Source organism: Acipenser ruthenus, chromosome 35 (assembly GCF_902713425.1).
Source record: "Acipenser ruthenus chromosome 35, fAciRut3.2 maternal haplotype, whole genome shotgun sequence".
NCBI lineage: Eukaryota > Metazoa > Chordata > Actinopteri > Acipenseriformes > Acipenseridae > Acipenser > Acipenser ruthenus.
The window spans coordinates 2352602-2372014 of NC_081223.1; the positions used below are offsets into that span (position 1 = coordinate 2352602).

At 40.2% G+C, this 19413-nt stretch overlaps 1 protein-coding gene across 4 annotated transcripts; it reads right to left on the reverse strand.

The window, feature by feature from the left end:
• Window positions 1–378: 378 nt before the first annotated feature.
• LOC117395366 (DELTA-stichotoxin-Hcr4a-like) lies at window positions 379–7571 on the reverse strand. Of its 4 annotated transcripts, none has more exons than XM_059007809.1 (3): window positions 7417–7571; window positions 3085–3221; window positions 379–1223 (listed from the first exon to the last, which is right to left on the reverse strand). In XM_059007809.1, the coding sequence occupies exons 2-3, from the start codon at window positions 3198–3200 to the stop codon at window positions 800–802; spliced, it is 540 nt and encodes a 179-aa protein (XP_058863792.1). In that variant the 5' UTR covers window positions 3201–3221; window positions 7417–7571; the 3' UTR covers window positions 379–799. The 4 variants fall into 4 exon arrangements, with proteins under 4 accessions (XP_058863792.1, XP_058863790.1, XP_058863793.1 ...); XM_059007807.1 differs by having other exon boundaries at window positions 7408–7569; XM_059007810.1 differs by lacking the exon at window positions 7417–7571 and adding an exon at window positions 4637–4684.
• Window positions 7572–19413: the final 11842 nt, after the last annotated feature.

The following is a 19413-nucleotide window of genomic DNA, read 5'->3' on the forward strand; positions in this document are numbered from 1 at the left end:
AACACCTGCAAGTCACCTTATTATAATAATAATGTATACCCCGCTATCACACAGCCTGCGTGCTTTTTAACCTGTTTCTCTTACTGATTAGTTGACTGCAGTATTCTGGTCATTCCTGTTCTTTCCTTCTTGACCCCAGCTTGCTTTTTTTACCTGCATTGCTCACACCTTTTATCACATGCATTTCATACACTCAGCCGAGGCAGCCATTGCCAAGCAACCTGCTTTCATTTTGCAGAACTGTACTTCCCCTTATTACTTGGTAACAAAGTACTCAATATCAAACTTTAAATCCATTCCATAGATTTGAACTGCAAATATGTTGATTTCTATACATTTCACTTATACTTTTCCAAAGGTAATTCCTACCCCTCCAGCTGTATGCAATGAAACAAACTAATCACTTTATTAATGAAAGTTAAATAAGTAAGAACTGTTCATGGAAATAGGGTTAGCAGTTAAATAGCAAATTCAAATACATTGTTCAAGTGTTTCAGTCAGTTTAAGCTTCATCTCTTTGGAAGAAAAATACCTTTTATTGAGTTTGCTAATGGAGATTGGACAGAGAAAAAAACCAAAAGCGCTCCAAAAGCTGACAGGCTAGAAGTGTACATACAGTACAGTGTTCATTTATATCAACAGCTGCAACACAATCCATAGTTTTTCATACATGTTGATAAATGCTTTTATACAGTATAAAAAGTATATTGCATCTATATGACTGTTTCACAATAGCTGAGTAGAATGATTTCATGCATGCAAATACCAGACAGTCAATGAAAAGCAAGCACAGTATGTCTCAAGCACATAAAGGTTTGTTCCACACTTCAATTTTCATTATTGACCTGCCTGCGGGAGACATTGTGGCTTTTATTTCAATAGCTTTCCCAATAAACTTTATGATCCCATCTGTTGCTTGTCCTCTGATGAAACCATCCACCCACTCTTGATACATTCGAATGTATAGGGCATTATCACAGGATGTTCCTACACTAAAGGACCCTATAGCGAACAAGTTTTTATACAAATTGTAATCAAATGGTACAGAAAACATCATGGCAATGCATTCGACAGGATCATTGTTCTTGATGACATCATAGGTTAAGACGCCCACAGCTCCACATGCTGTAAAACTGGTTTTGCTGAAGGAACAGACGGCCGTGGTTTTTGCATTGATGGTTGGCTGAGGAGGATCTACATTATATCCACTGAAAGTGTAAGTCCTGATGAAAAGAATAACATTACAATGATCATACGAGGGAACTGTATCTAGCAAGCTAAGATCTGTACTGCTAGAGTACCTGTGTACCTGTCCCTGTTTACTGGGGAACCCTGAGCTCCTAACAAAGGTACATTCTGTAACAGTCATTTCTGAATGGGCAGTAAGAATGGGACAAGCTGCTTTTAACTTGAATTTGTTATAACTGGCACTTTATTTTTATTTAAGCAATGTAGTCCATGCATAAAGCAGCTGGAATATTATGGGTACCATTGACTACAAACATTAACTGCCTTGTTACTCTGAGTGAGCTTGTATTAAATATGACTGATTAGATTAGATTGGGCTAAAACTGTAATATTTCCAAGGTATGTTGCAGCAATGCCTGCTCATAACATAGGTACTGGTGTGCCATTCGATTCCAGGTTTAATAGAGAACTGACTGATGAAGTGCTGTAGGACCTGGGGACAGATGCAATCCACAATTCTATTGGATAGATGGACGGAACGATTCAGGATTGGTTTGTAGATTCACAGTTTGCATATCATCCTACCAAATCAAATCAGGAGCCTGAGAGACTGAAGCAATGCAGAGCCCAATACAGCCATGTCTAAGGGAACCCAGTCTTTGTGTTGCTGTACATGTATGTGTTTCAATATATAGCATATTTATTTTAAATAATGCAATAAAATTGAAACTGCATCTGGCTAATCTAGCAGGATTGAATTAAATCTACTATATGGGCCTGATTGTGATGAAACTCAGTAAAACCAAATGCAAAGTGCTTTAATAGTCCTATAAAAATGGTACCTGTGTACATACCATGCTGGCAGTAGGTGAAATTAATACAGGTGTGTAAATTTGTGTGCTCTCGCATCATTATAAAATTCAGTTGTTTGCCAATCCAATACATCACTCCAAAGGCTGAAGTCTTTAGATTTCATCTAGATGGATATTATTTTAGATGACAGCTTTACAAAATGTGACTAACGACTAAATCAAAGGAGGTTATGATTTGGTTGTATAATGCACTAGTGAGCTTTCACTTAGAGGACTGTGTCCAGTTGTGGTCACCACAGTACCAGAGGGACACTGTGGCCCTGGAGAGATTCCAGTGAAGAGAAGCAGACTAATCCCAGCATGGTTTAGAGGAATGAGCCGTGAAAAAAGGCTGAAAGAACTGAATCTATTTAGCCTGGAACAACGAAGAATTAGGAGGGGCAGAAGTCTGTAAAATCTTAAAAGGAGTTGACAAAGTTAACACTAACTAATACTTTTAAGCGCAGCTCAGAATCCAGGTTCCCTGTACCGGTGGTCACGTTGTTGATGCTGAATCACTTGGATCCTTCAAGACCCAATTCGACAAAGTTTTGAAATCTATCAGCTACTAGGAACTGGACGCCTGTATATGTGCTGAATAGCTTCCTCTCACTCGTACATGTTCTTAAGTTCTAACAGAGAGGAACCCTCAGTTTATCCAATTTGCTAACAGAACTTCTTAAGTAAAAGCTTACAGTGCAGATATAGTATAGGTTTAATGTTTTTTTGGTTTGTTAGTGTTTGGTTTTGTACTATTTTTGTGTACTTCTGAGCAAGAGTTGTTAAATTCTAAAGATTCCATGCATATATCCCACTGTGTATCAAATGAATGCATTACCAAGAATAGACTGTTTTCATTTTCAAAGCAGGCAATGTTATTTATTCTGTGTAATTATAGGGCTGATAATGACAAAAAAATCCATTTGGCTTCCCTGCAGAACAGCTTTTTTAAAATTCTGTATTCATATAAAAATAATTCAGTGAAATTAAAGAAATTGCCAAACAGCCTTTGGGGTCAACAAAAAGTAGGATTATGATCACTTACCTTGGGTTTGTTAGACAGAAATCACAGTTGTTTTCAATTGAAATAGTAATATTTCTGTTTGTCTGTATATTTTTGGAGATTTCCTCTGCTGTTAAGGCTCTAAATCCAGCTGCCATCTTCACGCTGTAGCACTCTTGCTAAAATTCAAACAAATGCAAATGTATTAGCTTATATATTATCAGACAGACAGACAGACACACACACAAAAAATACTCTCTTCATAGTGATTTTGGGGAGGGGATATTTAAATAGGAAAAGAACAACTCTGAATATCAGGAGGAGGGCTTCATGCAGTGTGTGGCAAAGTGGTGAGTAGATCCAGGTGCGTGCAGTGCAGAGTGGATACAAAACAGACAGACACTGATTTCCAGGTGCAAGGGTGTTTATTGATCCCTGACTCCCGACTCCCACAGTAACCATCTCCGGTGTTTTCACCTGCCCTAATCTATCCCTCACAGACAATAAAAAGAGTGTTTCGACTCACAAACGACAGAGAAATGAATGAACCGTGACAAGGGAAGAGGAATAAAGACCCGCAAGATCGACCCGATATTAATGGATCAAGTAGGGGAGCAGGTGGAAAAGAGTGTGGGAACAGAGCTGTAGAAAGGAAAGAACAACATTTCGTGGATGAAACAGTACGAAGATTGAGAGAGATTCGACTCAGGCAGCACACAGGGAAGTACAATACTAAAGAAAAGCCGTGTTGGTGCTCATGTTTGGCTGCTTAAGACGCTGATAGATGTTGTTCTCGTGATTTCAATACTGTGACTGTTCTACCCCCTTCCGTGGTAAACCGGGTGGAATTGCTTGGAATAAGCCAAGACTGTTCTATCAAAAACAAAAAGAAAAAGATCAATTGAGTGAAGTTGACTGTGCAGTAAATCTGTGTAGGGACTAAAATCTGTGTTTATAACAGGTTGTGCTGAAGACTGATGTTCTGGGGCTAGAGTGTGTGTCGGGATCAGCGTTGCTGGCACCTGGAACTGTTACTGCTGCACGGGAGAAACTGTGAAATATTTTAAAGATGTTTTTTTCTGTACTAAATAAAGCTTATTTTATGATTGTATCTTGTGTGGAGTGTGTTGTGGTCCTGGGATTAAAAAAAGAAGCTGCAAAGAAGGATTTGGATGAAAGTTTATTAAATATTAAATCTAATTACGAAAGTATATTCATATTTCGGGACCTGGTGCCCATATATTCCACCAGGTGGCGTAGTTTGGCTACCTTTAGTAATTAAAATAACTATACTTGCCTTTGACTTAATTGTCCTCTGTGACATAAATAACAGCGGCGTGTATCGCTCGGTATTTGTAAGTCCCCGGATTTGACCCGTAACCAAAAGTCCAGTTTTACACACCAACACTAAACACAAACACAGTTCCTAGTGACAGTGAATAAGTGCAAGTGGTATATTACTGTTCTCCGTGAAAGGCAGGAGTGAAAGCGATGTCCGGGTTTATGCTGGCTTTCGCTACAGCTCCGGATCGTGCTACTGGTAGTCTATTAAAAAAAAAAACATACGATAGTTCACAAACACAAGATAACTCACGGTTCACGATACTGCAACACAGATTCCTTGTAGGCTTAAAACACTAACAATTTACCATGGAACAGATCACTTTCACTACGCCCCCCTGTTTGTACCCTCGCTCATGACCCCTAGGTTAACGAGCACATCCGCTCCTACAATCCTCGGATGCCAAGCCGTTTCGTGTCCGAGTCATTGAGTTTGGGTACCGTAGCTCCATCCCTTCCTAAATGGCCGACATCCACCTACCCTAAGAAATAAATTGTCGTGACAAAGTTAAGGGTACTCCTGTTCATTTTATATGCCCTCACAGGTCGGGAGGGAGATCTAACACCAAGAATCATTTGATCTCTGTCACAAGTGCCATGCCTATTTAAAAAAATAAAAATAAATAAAAAAGAGAAGAATTATCTTGTTGTCGCGTACATTCCGAATTATCACTCATTTCTTGTTAGTATCTCGTTACCTTTCCAACACACACACACACACAAGTATATAAAATAAAACTTATACCAAGTACAAGTTTTACTAATTAAATAGGTATGCGTAACTTCAGAAAGTTTTATTTAATTAAAGTAGTCTATAAATGCATGTGGAACTTGTGGGAACGGTGGGGTTACACTACAATAAAATACAAAACGGTATGAGACTTAGGGCTATATGAATATAAGACTGAGAACAGGGGGATATGAAAAATACATATGAGGTTCCTGAGCGGCTTCATGCACTGACAGTTCTATAGGCGGAGTACCAGGCTGAGCATCCTAATGTTCCTGTACACATCTGCCAGTCCCTATACCCTGCCTCTGCTCCGAGAAGCCAGTGACTGCTGATCTGCAAACAAAAGTCTTTATTTAAAGCGATGTGGTTCATTTATGTTGTTTGTTACTATATCCATTACTTACTGCACAATATGCCAATTGATGCTAACAATTCATTCCAGTTCTGTGCGGTGGAAGAAGAGGTGGAGCTCTGTTGTTCCTGGGACATCTTAAAAAAAATATATAGAAAGAAAATACGACGACTACTAATACTAAATGAGGCTAAAAGTCTGGTTAGTTGTGCTTAACGTGCATTTATCCAAATATTAATAATATGCTATACGAGAGTTTTACATTTGTAGCGTCTTTTGCGTTCTTTCTTGTCTCTGTGTGTGTGTGTGGTTTGGTACGGCTTTGCTGAGGAATAACGTGACATTCCGCTAGTTAAACGGGATCTTGACTGCTGAAACCTCGTGAGACACAAGCACGATTCCTGCTCCGGTTTACATGATTTTTTACAGCTAATTTTATCGTGAGAAAGCGATTGACCCTGCCTTTAATGTCGCGCTGCCAAACGGACTTACTTTTGCTGTTTCAACAATTATTTTTTCAACAATACATGTGTTATAATAGTGATAGTTTATTTTGATGTTCAGTGTGTGTGTGTGTATATATATATATATATATATATATATATATATATATATATATATATATATATATATATATATATATATATATATATATATATATATATATATATATAAACCAAAGCTGTAACAGGTGCTTATACAGCTTCAAGGGGTAAAATTATTCCGATGGTGCTATGACCCCAAACCGGCTACGCCACCTTGTGTTTAAAGAGGGCAAGGTCCTCTGGTGTACCTTTGAATTTACTTTGGAGTTCCCACTGCTAAGATTCTTTAATTGGGTAAGCAACCGTATAGAGCGCACCATGCAAAAATTGAATTGTCAAAACAATGTATTTATTTTAAAGGAAACACTTAAATACCGCAATATAACTGTGCAATATTCAGCAATAGCTAACAAATAGCCAGTTAACAGAAAGTTTTTAATGGATTTCAAATGTTCCATATAAAGTCAATCTATATCAGTATTGTATTACACTCAGCTAAACAATTATACAAAAGTGGAGAAAATTCTAAATGCAGCTAACAGAAATAAATCCACACAAACCATTAATAAATGTGAAACCCAATACAACGTGGAGCACGAATCCAAATGAAATCAAACAGAACAATCCGACACAGGACAAAGCAATATTCAAATCAAAGGAGCAATACAAATCAAATTCCAAACGTGCAATCTACCAGATATTATAGCACAGAATCTCCAATCCTTTACGAACAGTTTTGTTAAAGTATAAATCAGTTTTATATGTAATAGCGTTTATTATATATATATATATATATATATATATATATATATATATATATATATAAGCAAACACACTAGTTTAAAAATAGCATTTAATCGACAAAAACGTATCTTTAGAATTGAATATCTGTTATAAAACATATTGCACATTATCCACAGTAAATGCACAACGTCTGAATAGATCACAGTTTAAAATACACGGCACGTAATATACCAAGGGGGTGATAGTTTAAAGACCATCTACTATACAAACCAAAACAACTTCCAGCCAAACCATACAGTACAGTGCAATGCAGAACGAGCACTTACTAATAAGCACTCCGCAGAGCGAAGAGCGAGCAATACCATAAATAAAGAATACGCACACATGAAATACTCGTCTCGCAAGACAGGGCTTACCACTAACGGGAACCAAACAGCAACGCCTCGGGTGCGGTGCTGCAGCTCACAAGACGCTCCTCAGCTGGATGTCGGTTTAGTTAGAGTAGCATTCTCTCGGCACGAAAATTAAACAAAAAGTACACGCACATGCATACCATTAGCACATTTTAACAGGAAAGCATTTTTTTCATGCAAGCAGAGAGGGTGCTCACGCTTACAAGGTCAAGAATATTACCTAGCTGTCACCCATACCTGCCTGACCTCCTGGTTTTCTATTGAGTCTCAAGGTCTCCGGGATCTGTCAACGATCTCCAGGTAACTGAACTTCTTATCGGTGACCAGAATTCAATGAATTCAATACCAGTCCCCATATTTCACTTAAAGCCGGAGGGTTCCAATTCAATAAAAAGTCCCTCCCTGCTAGCGCTATCATTGGCTGCTTCAAGGTTTTAAAAAACAAATGACAAATGGAGCATGATAGGTGGATTCACTCCAGTTCATAATCATGACATCAATCATGTTCATTTAATGGACACTTGAAACAACCAATGACAGCAGGAATTTCGATATATATATATATATATATATATATATATATATATATATATATATATATATATATATATATATATATATACCCCCTCAGTTATATCCTTCTGTAAATACTGTTGTGCTGTAAAGCTAGCGTGTTCAACGGCACTAACAAAGTGAAGAAGTGTTTCATGTTTTGCTTTTGAATCCCCAGGGCTGGTGGTATTGAAATAAACCCAGAATGCGAGATGATTTGTTACACATTGTAATAACCAGCAATGCAGTCTATTGCTGTTGTCTTTGACATGGTCAAGCAGTGCTGCTTGTCAGCGTGGGTTTCCACATGTCAACATTTTAACCAGCCTCACGCCTTCCTGCCGTGATGCACGATGACACTGGACCCTTTGATCCTGAACACAGAATCCTTAACAGGGGTGCAAATCGTTTTGAAAATTGCTGCTAAACTTTTTTAAAATGTTAGCACCAGAGAGCCTACTGGTGCTAAATTATTAAATACCGCCCAAATCAAGCCACCTTCACAACTTCTCACACGACACACACGTTCTCTCCTGTGTATGTGAGTAGTCCAGATCCAAGCAGACGCTATCATCATCTATGGTTGCTAACAAATACTACATCATCATAATAATAATAATAACTGGCTCCACAATGTAATGTCGCTTGCACTATATGAGGTACCCTGGTGCTAGGAATCCAGCTCCAAATCTGCACCTCTGATCCTTTATATACTAATTGTATGAACTGTCGGAGGCAGTTTCAGGCATTTCGAAAAAAGACTGAATAAAACAGGTAAATTGTGTAATGGGATGCTCCTGAAATCAGTCATTTCGCGAAATGCCTGAAAGTTTTAGACATTTCGCGAAAGTCTCATTTCACAGTGTTCCTCTAACATTATATATGTGTGGTAGTTGTTAGAAAAATTCTATCGCCTAAAATAAATAAAGTACTTTCTTCAACGGATGGTAAACACAGTTAGAGAATGATCGGATATATTGCTTAAAACACAAACATACCGAGACATCACCTATGTCTTAAGATGCCTTGAGACATGAAAGTGTCAATTTCAAGACACCCAGACGAAGTTCATTGTACAACTGTAGTGTTTTACGACATTTCATTAAGAAAAGACCATGTCTTGAAGAAACTCTCATATCCAATATGACTTATTTTGTATTTATTGTAGATATCTCAATTGTACAAATTGTGCTGAACATTTAACTGAATGTAACTTTCCCTTTAAAAGTAGCAAACTTTCACTTTCACTTTTCAAATGTATTTTCTATTCTTTTAGCACACACTTTAAAATACAGAAACAAACTTATTTATGCTTTATCCCATGCTTCGGGGCGGAGCGGTCAGAATTCACAGTTAGGAACTACTGGTTTGAAAATGCATCAACATTCTCAGATCTGAACGACTGAAGCCTGATTTTTCCTGGCCCGCTAAACTACACCTATAATACCTACGATATATTTTCTAAATGTCCTCATGTACTTACCGTTTTGTGAAATGTGTATTAATATTAAATACTGTGTGAAATATTTAATAATCTTAGGTACTAGAAACAGTGTTCGAGTTATGTGACGTTATGCAAGGTTGAGATCATACCATTAACAAGTCAGCGGACCCGTACCAGTGGAGAGTGCATTATTACTATTACTATACATTTGACTGAAGGATTATCCAAAACTGCACACAATTATAATCCAATAAAGATCGAGTGAGTGACTTCATCGATTCATGAAGTAATCCTGCATGCTTGGGCAGGTATTGTATGTTTTGTACTGCCTCGCAGGCAGGGTTTACAGGGTGACTGGGTTTACAAGCACTTGAAAATGTGTCCGGTTAATGTTAGCTAAGAGCAGAGATGAGTGGTTTGTTTTTGGCCGGGGATAAATAAAATAGTGTATAGCAACACCATTAAAAATGTATTTTAATGCTAAAAACGTTAGGTTACTTCCATAACCCTGGTTCCCTGAAAAAGAATTCGACCACCAATGACATTACGTATGGGATATGCCTGCCCATTGGGTAGGTATCGCTGAGCTCTCTATACCAGAGCTGCTGATAGGCCCCATCCTGGGATGATTCACTCGGTCCTGCACACCGAGGGGATAAAACTCTCACCCAAAGGAAGCCATTTCTCTTTTTCCATCGAACCCGTGAGGGCGACCTATGCGAGCTCGCGGTTGGTGGTCGTCTTCTCTTTCAGGGAACCAGGGTTACAGTAAGTAACCTAACGTTCCCTTTCAATTCAAAGACGACCACCAAGACCTTACGTATGTGATAATGTATACCAGAGCCGTCGTGAGGGAGAAGGAACGGCAGCATATTATTATTATTATTATTATTATTATTATTATTATTATTATTATTATTATTATTTATTTCTTAGCAGACACCCTTATCCAGGGCGACTTACAGTCGTAAACAAAAGTACATTTCAAGAATCACAGTAGAAGTATTAATACAATTAAGAGCAAGATAAAGTACAATGAATTTGGTTCTAGCAAGTACAGGTATATGACAAAATACAATTCAATAACGGAGAAGATAACAGTGATAGTTACATCAGGATATAATTAAATACAAAATACTAAGATTAAATAACACTTGTGGCAGATTACAGTACTCTAAAGTACAGGATTAAATGCAGTAAAATAGGGGGCAGATAAGAGCAAGTAAAGTGCATTTAAGGAAGAGTGATAAAGTGTCCAGAGGGAAAAGAGGAGTTCTACAGGTGCTATCTGAAGAGGTGAGTATGAGGAGGCGCCGGAAGGTGGTCAGGGACTGACCACCCTCAAGGACCCTTGTGCCTAATGAAGGCAGGTTAGGGTCTTCCACATTAATACGGTAGAACCTGGAGAAGGTATGCGGCGTAGCCCAGCTAGCTGCAGTACAAATATCAGACATTGAGGCACCTTTGAAAAGGGCCCAAGATGTAGCCAACCCTCTAGTGGAGTGTGCGGCTACCCTACCAGGTGGGGCAAGCCAGCACCATTATACGCAGTCAAGACTGTGTCCACAGTCCAATGTGACAGACGCTACTTAGAGAGGGCCTGTCCTAGAGTCCGTGTCCCATGACAGATGAAGAGCTGGTCAGATTGACGCAGAGCTCTTGTCCTATGCACAGAGCATTTCAATGCAATCCAGTGTGACAGACGCTGCTTAGAAAGGGGCTGTCCTAGGGTCCGTGTCCCGTGACAGATGAAGAGCTGGTCAGATTGACGCAGAGCTCTTGTCCTATGCACGGAGCATCTCAATGCAATCCAGTGTGACAGACGCTGCTTAAGGAGGGGCTGTCCTAGGGTCTGTGTCCCGTGACAGACGAAGAGCTGGTCAGATTGTTGTTCTCTGCAAGTAGGATCTCAATGCCTGCACTGGGCAGAGGAAATTTAATCTCCCTTCGTCCATTGAAGCAAATGGAGGTGGATGGAAGGACTCCAGTTCCACAGACTGATTAAAGTGAAAGGCTGTGATCACCTTGGGGAGGAAAGCCTGGTTTGTGCACAGACACCCTGCTGCCGTCCTCCCAAATATGCATACAGGAGCTGTGCACAGACAGTGCCTGCAGCTCACTGACCCGCTTAGCAGAGGTGAGGAAGGCTCTCTTCATAGACAGGTAATTCAGCTCTATGGAGGGTAAGGGCTCAAAGGGCCTTCGTGAGAGCCTCTAGTACAATATTAAGGATCCATTTGGGGGGGACAGTCCTCCTAGGAGGGCGTAATCACCGTGTGCCTTTAAGGAAATGGGTAGCCTAAAACTGTGCGCTCAGAGACACTGAATCTATGGGGGCATGGCTAACAGAGATAGCCGCTAAATACACCTTCAATGTGGAAGGTGACCTACCAGCATTAAGCAGTTCTTGCAGAAACTGTAAGATGACTGGCATAGGGCAAGATATGGGCTCATGTCTTATAGCCAGACACCAAGCCTAGAAATCATTTCCATTACACGAGAGTAGATGTTAAAACTTCATGCTGATTTGAACTCGGCTCTCGCCAAGATAAGCATCAACTAAGACGTAGCTTTACAGTAAACTAATGTGATCCATAGGTGTCTCCATCCATTTGCGTTTCCTTCCATATGATGATGTAGATGTCCTTCTGTCTGTTGTTGATGGCTGAAGTGTAATGCTGGCTCCAGGGATCAGCTTATTTTGCCTCCCTAGCGCATCAGTACACACAACGGCTGCGATGCTGGCTCCGGAGATCAACCACAGTACGGTCTCCCCAGTGCATCAGCACGACAACCGTCTGGATTGAGCTATGTAGGGTACATCTCTGGGGTCTTCAAGTGGGCACCTTCCATCCTCGGTGTTTCGTCGACTAGCCCACGACACCTCAAGAGGGCTTGACGGCATCCCAGCATCACCCCCATTCAACTCAGCCCAGCTTACTTACCCGTACATCAGCGTTTATTTGTTTCTATTGTGCTTGAGGTCCCCAGCCAGAATCTTTCCGTCTCAACCACAACCAGTTGCTGCTCCTCTCTTGGCTACTGAATCCGACGTCTCTGGGAAACCGGGTTGTAGAGTGTGCCACAAATCCTCGACAACTCACCTCCATTGGGTAAACCCGGACTCTCCATCCTCGCTGTTCTGCTTCAGTGGCTAGTTGAGCATACCGCAGTTTCTTCCTCTCATATGCCTCATCTACAGCATCCTCCCATGGCACTGTTAACTCTACCAGGTGAACAAGGCGTGCTGATCCGGACCACAAGACAATATCTGGTCGAAGGTTAGTGGTGGCAATCTCAGGTGGAAAAATAAGCCGTTGACCAACATCTGCCAGCATTTTCCAGTCTCTAGCAGCTTCCTGTTGTCCTGGGCGAGGATTGGTTTTAACACCTTTTCTTGGTGGTTGCTCTCCTGAACGGAGGAATGTTGTCTTTTGCGTGTAATGTTTTGATGGAACAGGTGGCAACTTAGAAATACTTCCAATTATAGGTGTACAAAGACCTAGTGGAGTCTGCCCTAGTGCTCTGCAACGTACCCACAACCTCATCTGATAGCCCTATGGCTAACCAGCGGTACCTTTCAGGGGCCAGACCAGAGCCTGAACCTTCCCGGTTCCGGGTGCCAAAGAGATCCTCCGCCTGACTGAGGAGATCCATGCAGCAGGGTGTCACTGCGAACCAACCCTCTCTAAGCAGCATCTGTCACACTGGATTGTGGACACAGTCTTGACTGTGTATAATGGTGCTGGCTTGCCCCCACCTGGTAGGGTAGCGGCACACTCCACTAGAGGGTTGGTTACATCTTGGGCCCTCTTCAGAGGTGCCTCACTGTCTGATATTTGTACTACAGCTAGCTGGACTACGCCACATACCTTCTCCAGGTTCTACTGCCTTAATGTGGTCCACCCTGCCCTGCCTTCATTAGGCACAAGGGTCCTCAACAGAGAGGACCGTTTACATGCTTTTGAATTTAAAAATTCAGTACCAGAAACGAAAAACATGTACGGGTAGTGTGTGGCATAGCTGAAAAAATTAAACAAATCCCTATATTGGTTGACAGGGGGTTGCGTGCCAATGAACGTGTAATCCAGGAGCTTCGCAACAACAGTACATTACTGGATCGTATGGTAATGGCAATGGAGAACATTTCTGACACACAAACTGCACCAGAGCCTGGTACTATCCCCGTTGCACCAGAGCACTGCACTGCCCCCGTTGCACCAGAGCCCTGCACTGCCACGACCTCTGCTGTATGAACTGCCATCGAACACCAGCCGTTTCCTACATCCAAACGGGATTGTCCCCGAGACAAAGGCAAGGCACTTGCTGTGACACAGCGGAGTACGACTAGGGAAAGGGAACCCACCAAATGGTTAGAAGAACAGTATGTTACATGCTTGTAATACATTGAATCAATATTCTGTATTGTCACTGAAAACTCATGTTATACACTAACATTTGTTACATATCTGTGTTTTAACCATTGGCACATGTTAATTGTTAGAACTGATTATATATAAATCATTGTATTTATGCATACATAACTAAGGAAATTGATCATACTTACTACTTACTGAAGGATTCATGGATGTTCTCTTGGCATATCTGCCTTGCCTGTGGCACAGGGTTGTGTAGGGTTTCATCATTGTCATCTATGTCCCCTGGTAACATTTCCTCTCCGTGATCCAGAGCAAGCTCCAGATCATGCTGAGTGGCAATATTGTGCAGCATGCAACACACCACAATGATCTTGCATATCTTAGCAGGGTTATAATGTAGCTCACCAGTAGATTTATGTAGACATCTAAGTCTGTTTTTCAGAATCCCAAAACACCTCTCAATGGCGTTTTGAGTACAAATGTGAGCACTGTTGTATTTTGTTTCTGCTTCTGTGTCTGGATTTAAAATTTGGATTGGCAGCCATGGTTTTAGTGGGTATGCGCCGTCACCTTCAAACACACTTTTAGTAAGATATTAAAACAACTTCAAGTGCAATATGTTATTCAGAGGACACCCTGACAAATACAACTGATCTAAAAGCCAGCCTCCTCTGAAAAGCTCCTGTTCACATGTTCTAAATGAAGCACTGTTCTGTAGAATGAATGAATCATGGTATCCGCCAGGGTACTTGGCAACTACATCGTTGATGATACAATGAGCATCACATGCGACCTGCATATTTATGGAATGATAGTGCTTTCTGTTTCGGAATGCAGGTTCATTATACGAATCTGGGCATAATGCAACATGGGGTCATGTCTTAATTAGCGACTGTATTTCGGTGTACTTAGTGGGCATGTCAGTGTGTTGCACCTTTTGAAAATAAGGCGTTATTTGCAAAATAAAACCAATAAACAATTTAAATTGCTTAACAAGCTGTAATGCAAGTGTATTTTCAAAAAGAGCAAAGTTTAAAATTCCATTGCTCCACTAACTTTTAGGACTTTTGAAAATCCAGTTTGACACCTTTCTGGTGTCGCAAAGGTGTTGTGCAATCTGTTTTTCCCCGTGCCCCTTCTGAAAATTCGGCTGTAAATATTTTATACAAAGATGAATACTGAGTAGCTGCTTTTCAAGTTGTGTTTTGCTTATGAAACCAAATGGCTTTGTTTTTGCACGTAGTTTAGTTTTAGTGGTTAGCTGTTTTTATGTTCAGACACACCAAGAGACATTTTGTGCACGTAGCTTAACATGCATATGAAACATTTGACGTGTGTGTCAACCAAACTGCTCATCTCAAATGGAAGTAATATAAACATGTGGTATTGGTCAGGTGTAGCTTCATGTATATTTACTTTGAATGTGAGAGAGCCGAGAAACAGATCTGAGACTAAAATTACTCAGCAGCAGAAACAAGCTAGTCGCTGAACAACAAATCTTGACCACCTGGAGGTTGGTTCCTTCTTCCCGGTTCCTTATTCGTGGTGTAGTTGACAAAGCAGCGTGTCCGTTTTCTGTGTGATTAACTCACTTACACAGCTTGCTCAATAAATATATTGGTATGGTACCACTTAAAAGATAATAGCTCCCTCTTTCAAGCATATTAATAAAAAATATGTATCAGCAGCATAGTGGTACCCCATATATTACACGCTGGTTTTGCCCCTTGTACCTCCTTAGGCGCTTAGCTTACAAAATATCGAAGTTTCCTTAGATAGGTTATCACCCCCTCTTTGCAAAAACACTTAAGATTTTAAGGAGAAAAACATACCCCACGGGCAGCAGCACCTCAAAATATAATCCATTATAACCAATGCAGAATGCGTGGGGACACGTCTTTTGATGCCCCATTTACCCCATTAGATGCGTTACTCACTAAATATTGAGGTATCCCTAGATAGGTTATCACCCCCTCTTTGCAAAACCACTAAAGATTTACCCAGTTATCAATGTGCAAAATAAATACATACATAAAATAACATAAATGAATAAAAAAGTTTGTACTGTTTTAAGTAGGTGTTTAGTTAAATAGGGTTCTTACAGGCATTGTTTTTGTAGACACTAGATAGCAGTTGACTAATATAATTATTTTAATGCATTTTAATGTATTTATTGTATTTATTATGACATTGTGCTTGTGTTTTTATATTTTGTTATTTAGGAAGTCAAATATGGGAGAGGAGGTCAAAAGTTCGTTACTGTTACACTAGAGGTTCAGTTTTGCTCTTTCTCATAGTAGATGTGAATGTGAATGGTTCGTACCAAAAGTATTTTTTTTTGTCTTGGCATGGTGTATGACGCTACATATTTGCTTGGGTAGTTTCCTGCTGCTGAGGTTGGCTTCGTATTCGGCCATCTTCTTACTCAGACAGCTTCTTATTCGGACAGCTTCTTATTCGGACAGCTTCGTATTCGGACAGCTTCTTATTCAGACAGCTACTGTTCTGTATAAAAACACTTACCATGAACTGCGTTATGCCCTTGTTATAGTATTAATGCAGCTGTTTGAGAATACCCTTGCCCGTGTTATAGTATTAATGCAGCTGTTTGAGAATACCCTTGCCCGTGTTATAGTATTAATGCAGCTGTTTGAGAATACCCTTGCCCTTGTTATAGTATTAATGCAGCTGTTTGAGAATACCCTTGCCCTTGTTATAGTATTAATGCAGCTGTTTGAGAATACCCTTGCCCTTGTTATAGTATTAATGCAGCTGTTTGAGAATACCCTTGCCCTTGTTATAGTATTAATGCAGCTGTTTGAGAATACCCTTGCCCTTGTTATAGTATTAATGCAGCTGTTTGAGAATACCCTTGCCCTTGTTATAGTATTAATGCAGCTGTTTGAGAATACCCTTGCCCTTGTTATAGTATTAATGCAGCTGTTTGAGAATACCCTTGCTGCTTAAATGTCTAACTGAATTAATTCCCGTCCTTTTTTTTTTCTTTTTGATCGCAGCTATGTCTAAAGACAACGCGTGTCTGCACTCCACGTTAGTAAATGTAGTTTGTGATCATGAGCCAGCTCGATCGCCCAAAACAGCGCAACAACATCCAGCAAGTAAAATTGCAAATGAACGTATTGATTGTGTTTTATTTGTTTGCATCATTAATATTTAACACAACAGTAAATCCAACACAACTTAAAAGAAAGGAGAGAATCTCTGACATCACGAGCCTCCTCAGATCACTCCTCTCAAATTGAAACTGGCGACTGAGGTAAACTTCACAGTTGCCAAGTCCACTTATAATAAGCAGAATTGGGCTTGTTTTTGAGAGTCGCGGGTTGGAACTTGCATAAACACCCATACTCTAACACGGGTCGCTTGTTTTGGGCTTGTTTTGAAAGGCAGTGTCGCTTTTTTTTTTTCTCGTGAGACTTGGCAACACTGGTAACCTTCCCCGTCTGTCACAGCAGGCAGTGCCAATTTTGTGAACGAACTAATGCTGCATTTCAGTCCGTTTCATCAGTATCCGCCACCTCCCTGTCAAGTGCCCACTACCCGTATTTGCCCAAGCATGATGTTGAATGCTTCCTCAGCAGCTGTCAGCGGTAGGGTAGGGTTTCTAAGCCAGGGTAGTATACGCAGCATCACCTGATCCCCTATATGCTGTATTTCCTGAATGAAAGGGATATATATATATATATATATATATATATATATATATATATATATATATATATATATATATATATATATATATATACATATATATATATATATATATACACACACACACACACACACACACGCATATAGAGGTGGTTTCTCAGGGGAGACTAGGGAGGCAGCGCCTCCCCATTTATATATATATATATATATATATATATATATATATATATATATATATAAATTGACCACAAAACATATAGTACAATTAATAATACAAGTGTAAGTCTCTGTGTGTATGTCTGTGATTGAGTACAAAAATAGAGATTGCAAGCAATATATCGCCCTCTGCAGGTGCAATTCTAATGGTGGCGCTTCCTCCATGGGCTTTGCCTCTCGGTTGCATAAGACACGGGGTGCTTGAAAGCGTTCTCTTATTGGATTAAGTGCAGTATACTTTAGTACAGGGGGACATATGGCGTGAAATAGCTATCAAAATCCGTGTGGATAGAAACGCAGTTTGTAAATGTAAAATGGGGAAAACAATACAATTACGGTTCTAATTTACACTTAAGAAACTCAGTCTACGCTTACAAATCTGCTTTCTGCTCGCTCGCCACTTTTGAGAGTGAAATTGCTCTCAAAATTACGAGCGCGCAGAAACGCAGTTTTTAATTGTAAATTGAAAAAAAAATTCCACCTCTCATTTTTTTTTCACTTACGGTTCTTATTTACACGTACGGTTCTGTTCTGCGCGCGCTCGAGTCCCTTTTCACATTTACAGGTTTGTTTTTTCTGCGCACGCACCAAACTTGGTCTACGGTTACAAATCTTTTTGAGAGTGATTTCACGCTCAAAAACAACCCTGCAAATGTGTAGCGCAGGCAGCCTAGTTAGTTAATTATCGGCACTGTCGATCGGTCACTGTTCATCACAGCCAACAATGCGGAGGAATCAAGGGGATGGGGTAAAAGCCTGAACGAGACGGAACGGCCCGGTACGGTACTTTAATGAATTCATTTGCTTTAAAAAAAACAGCATAAAAAGTTACAGACATGTGAGGAGAATATTTTAACAATCAGAACCGATTAATAACGCGCTGTCATTAACCCGTTCCGGGCCAGAACCCTCTTTTTATCACCATAAAGCTCCCAGAACACTGGGTACCGAAGGTGCAAAGACGACGAAAATGATACACACAATACAACTAAGTGAGGGCATCATAACACTATTGAAAAAAAAAACACCGAACCGACCTTTAACTGCCCATTCAGTGCAATAAACAGCTGTATAGACAAAACCGGCTGGAACACAGGGTTCCGAGGCTGCACAGAGTATGAAAATGATACACACAATACAACTAAGTGAGGGCATCATAACACTATTGAAAAAAACCCACCGAACCGACTTTTAACTGGCCATTCCATACACTGGATGTTGTTGTAAACTGAATGATGAGAATATAGGGGTTAGAGAACATCAGCTTGCTCCTGGGTTCCCATGCGCTTCTTCTTGGTCCATGCATCAATAATAGAGAGAATTCATCCATATTACTAGATGTACATATTTGAAGAGTCATAATATAAGAAAAATGTGTGTGTACTTTTAAGATGTTGACGGTGTAACCACATAGAAATTGTTGATTGTTCACTTTAACACGCTAGTGTTGTTGATGAGACTGTTTTTAGAGTGAGATGCAAAAGCGGCAGTAGTAACTGTGTGATATTAAGATTGCAATGTAAAACGAGTGAGATGTTGGTCGGATTGTTAAACTGGATCTTATTTTTAACGTGGTATCTGTTGGGCATGATGAGATTGGGGTTTCATTAGCCTTTAATGTAAGATACAACCCCTTTGGGTAGGAATGAGGCGGAGAATGGCCGATTTTTTTACAACACATCTCAAGCCAGTGTTTATTAAATTAATAAGAAAAAGGTAACGGGAACTCCGAGCAAATAAAAGACTGAAGTTATTTGTAAACCCCGGCGACCACGACAAAGCCCAATAATAAACCCCCCAGATACCCCCACAATCACACTCCACACCCGTGCTCACAATATCCAGCCATTCAGTAACTGCTCCCTCCTTCCAACAATAGCTCCCAACACACCCTGCCCAAAACGCCTCCTCCTCGCTCCTTCTGTTTCATTAGTAAATGCGCTCCCTCTGTGCACAGAATATTATAGGCTACAGTGTAAT

Coding starts and splice junctions, on each gene's coding strand:
- LOC117395366 (XM_059007809.1), bottom strand. CDS start 3,200: ATGGCAGCTGGATTTAGAGCCTTAACAGCAGAGGAAATCTCCAAAAAT. Junction 1,224..3,084: donor TTCTGTCTAACAAACCCAAG/GTAAGTGATCAT, acceptor TCTTTTCATCAG/GACTTACACTTTCAGTGGAT.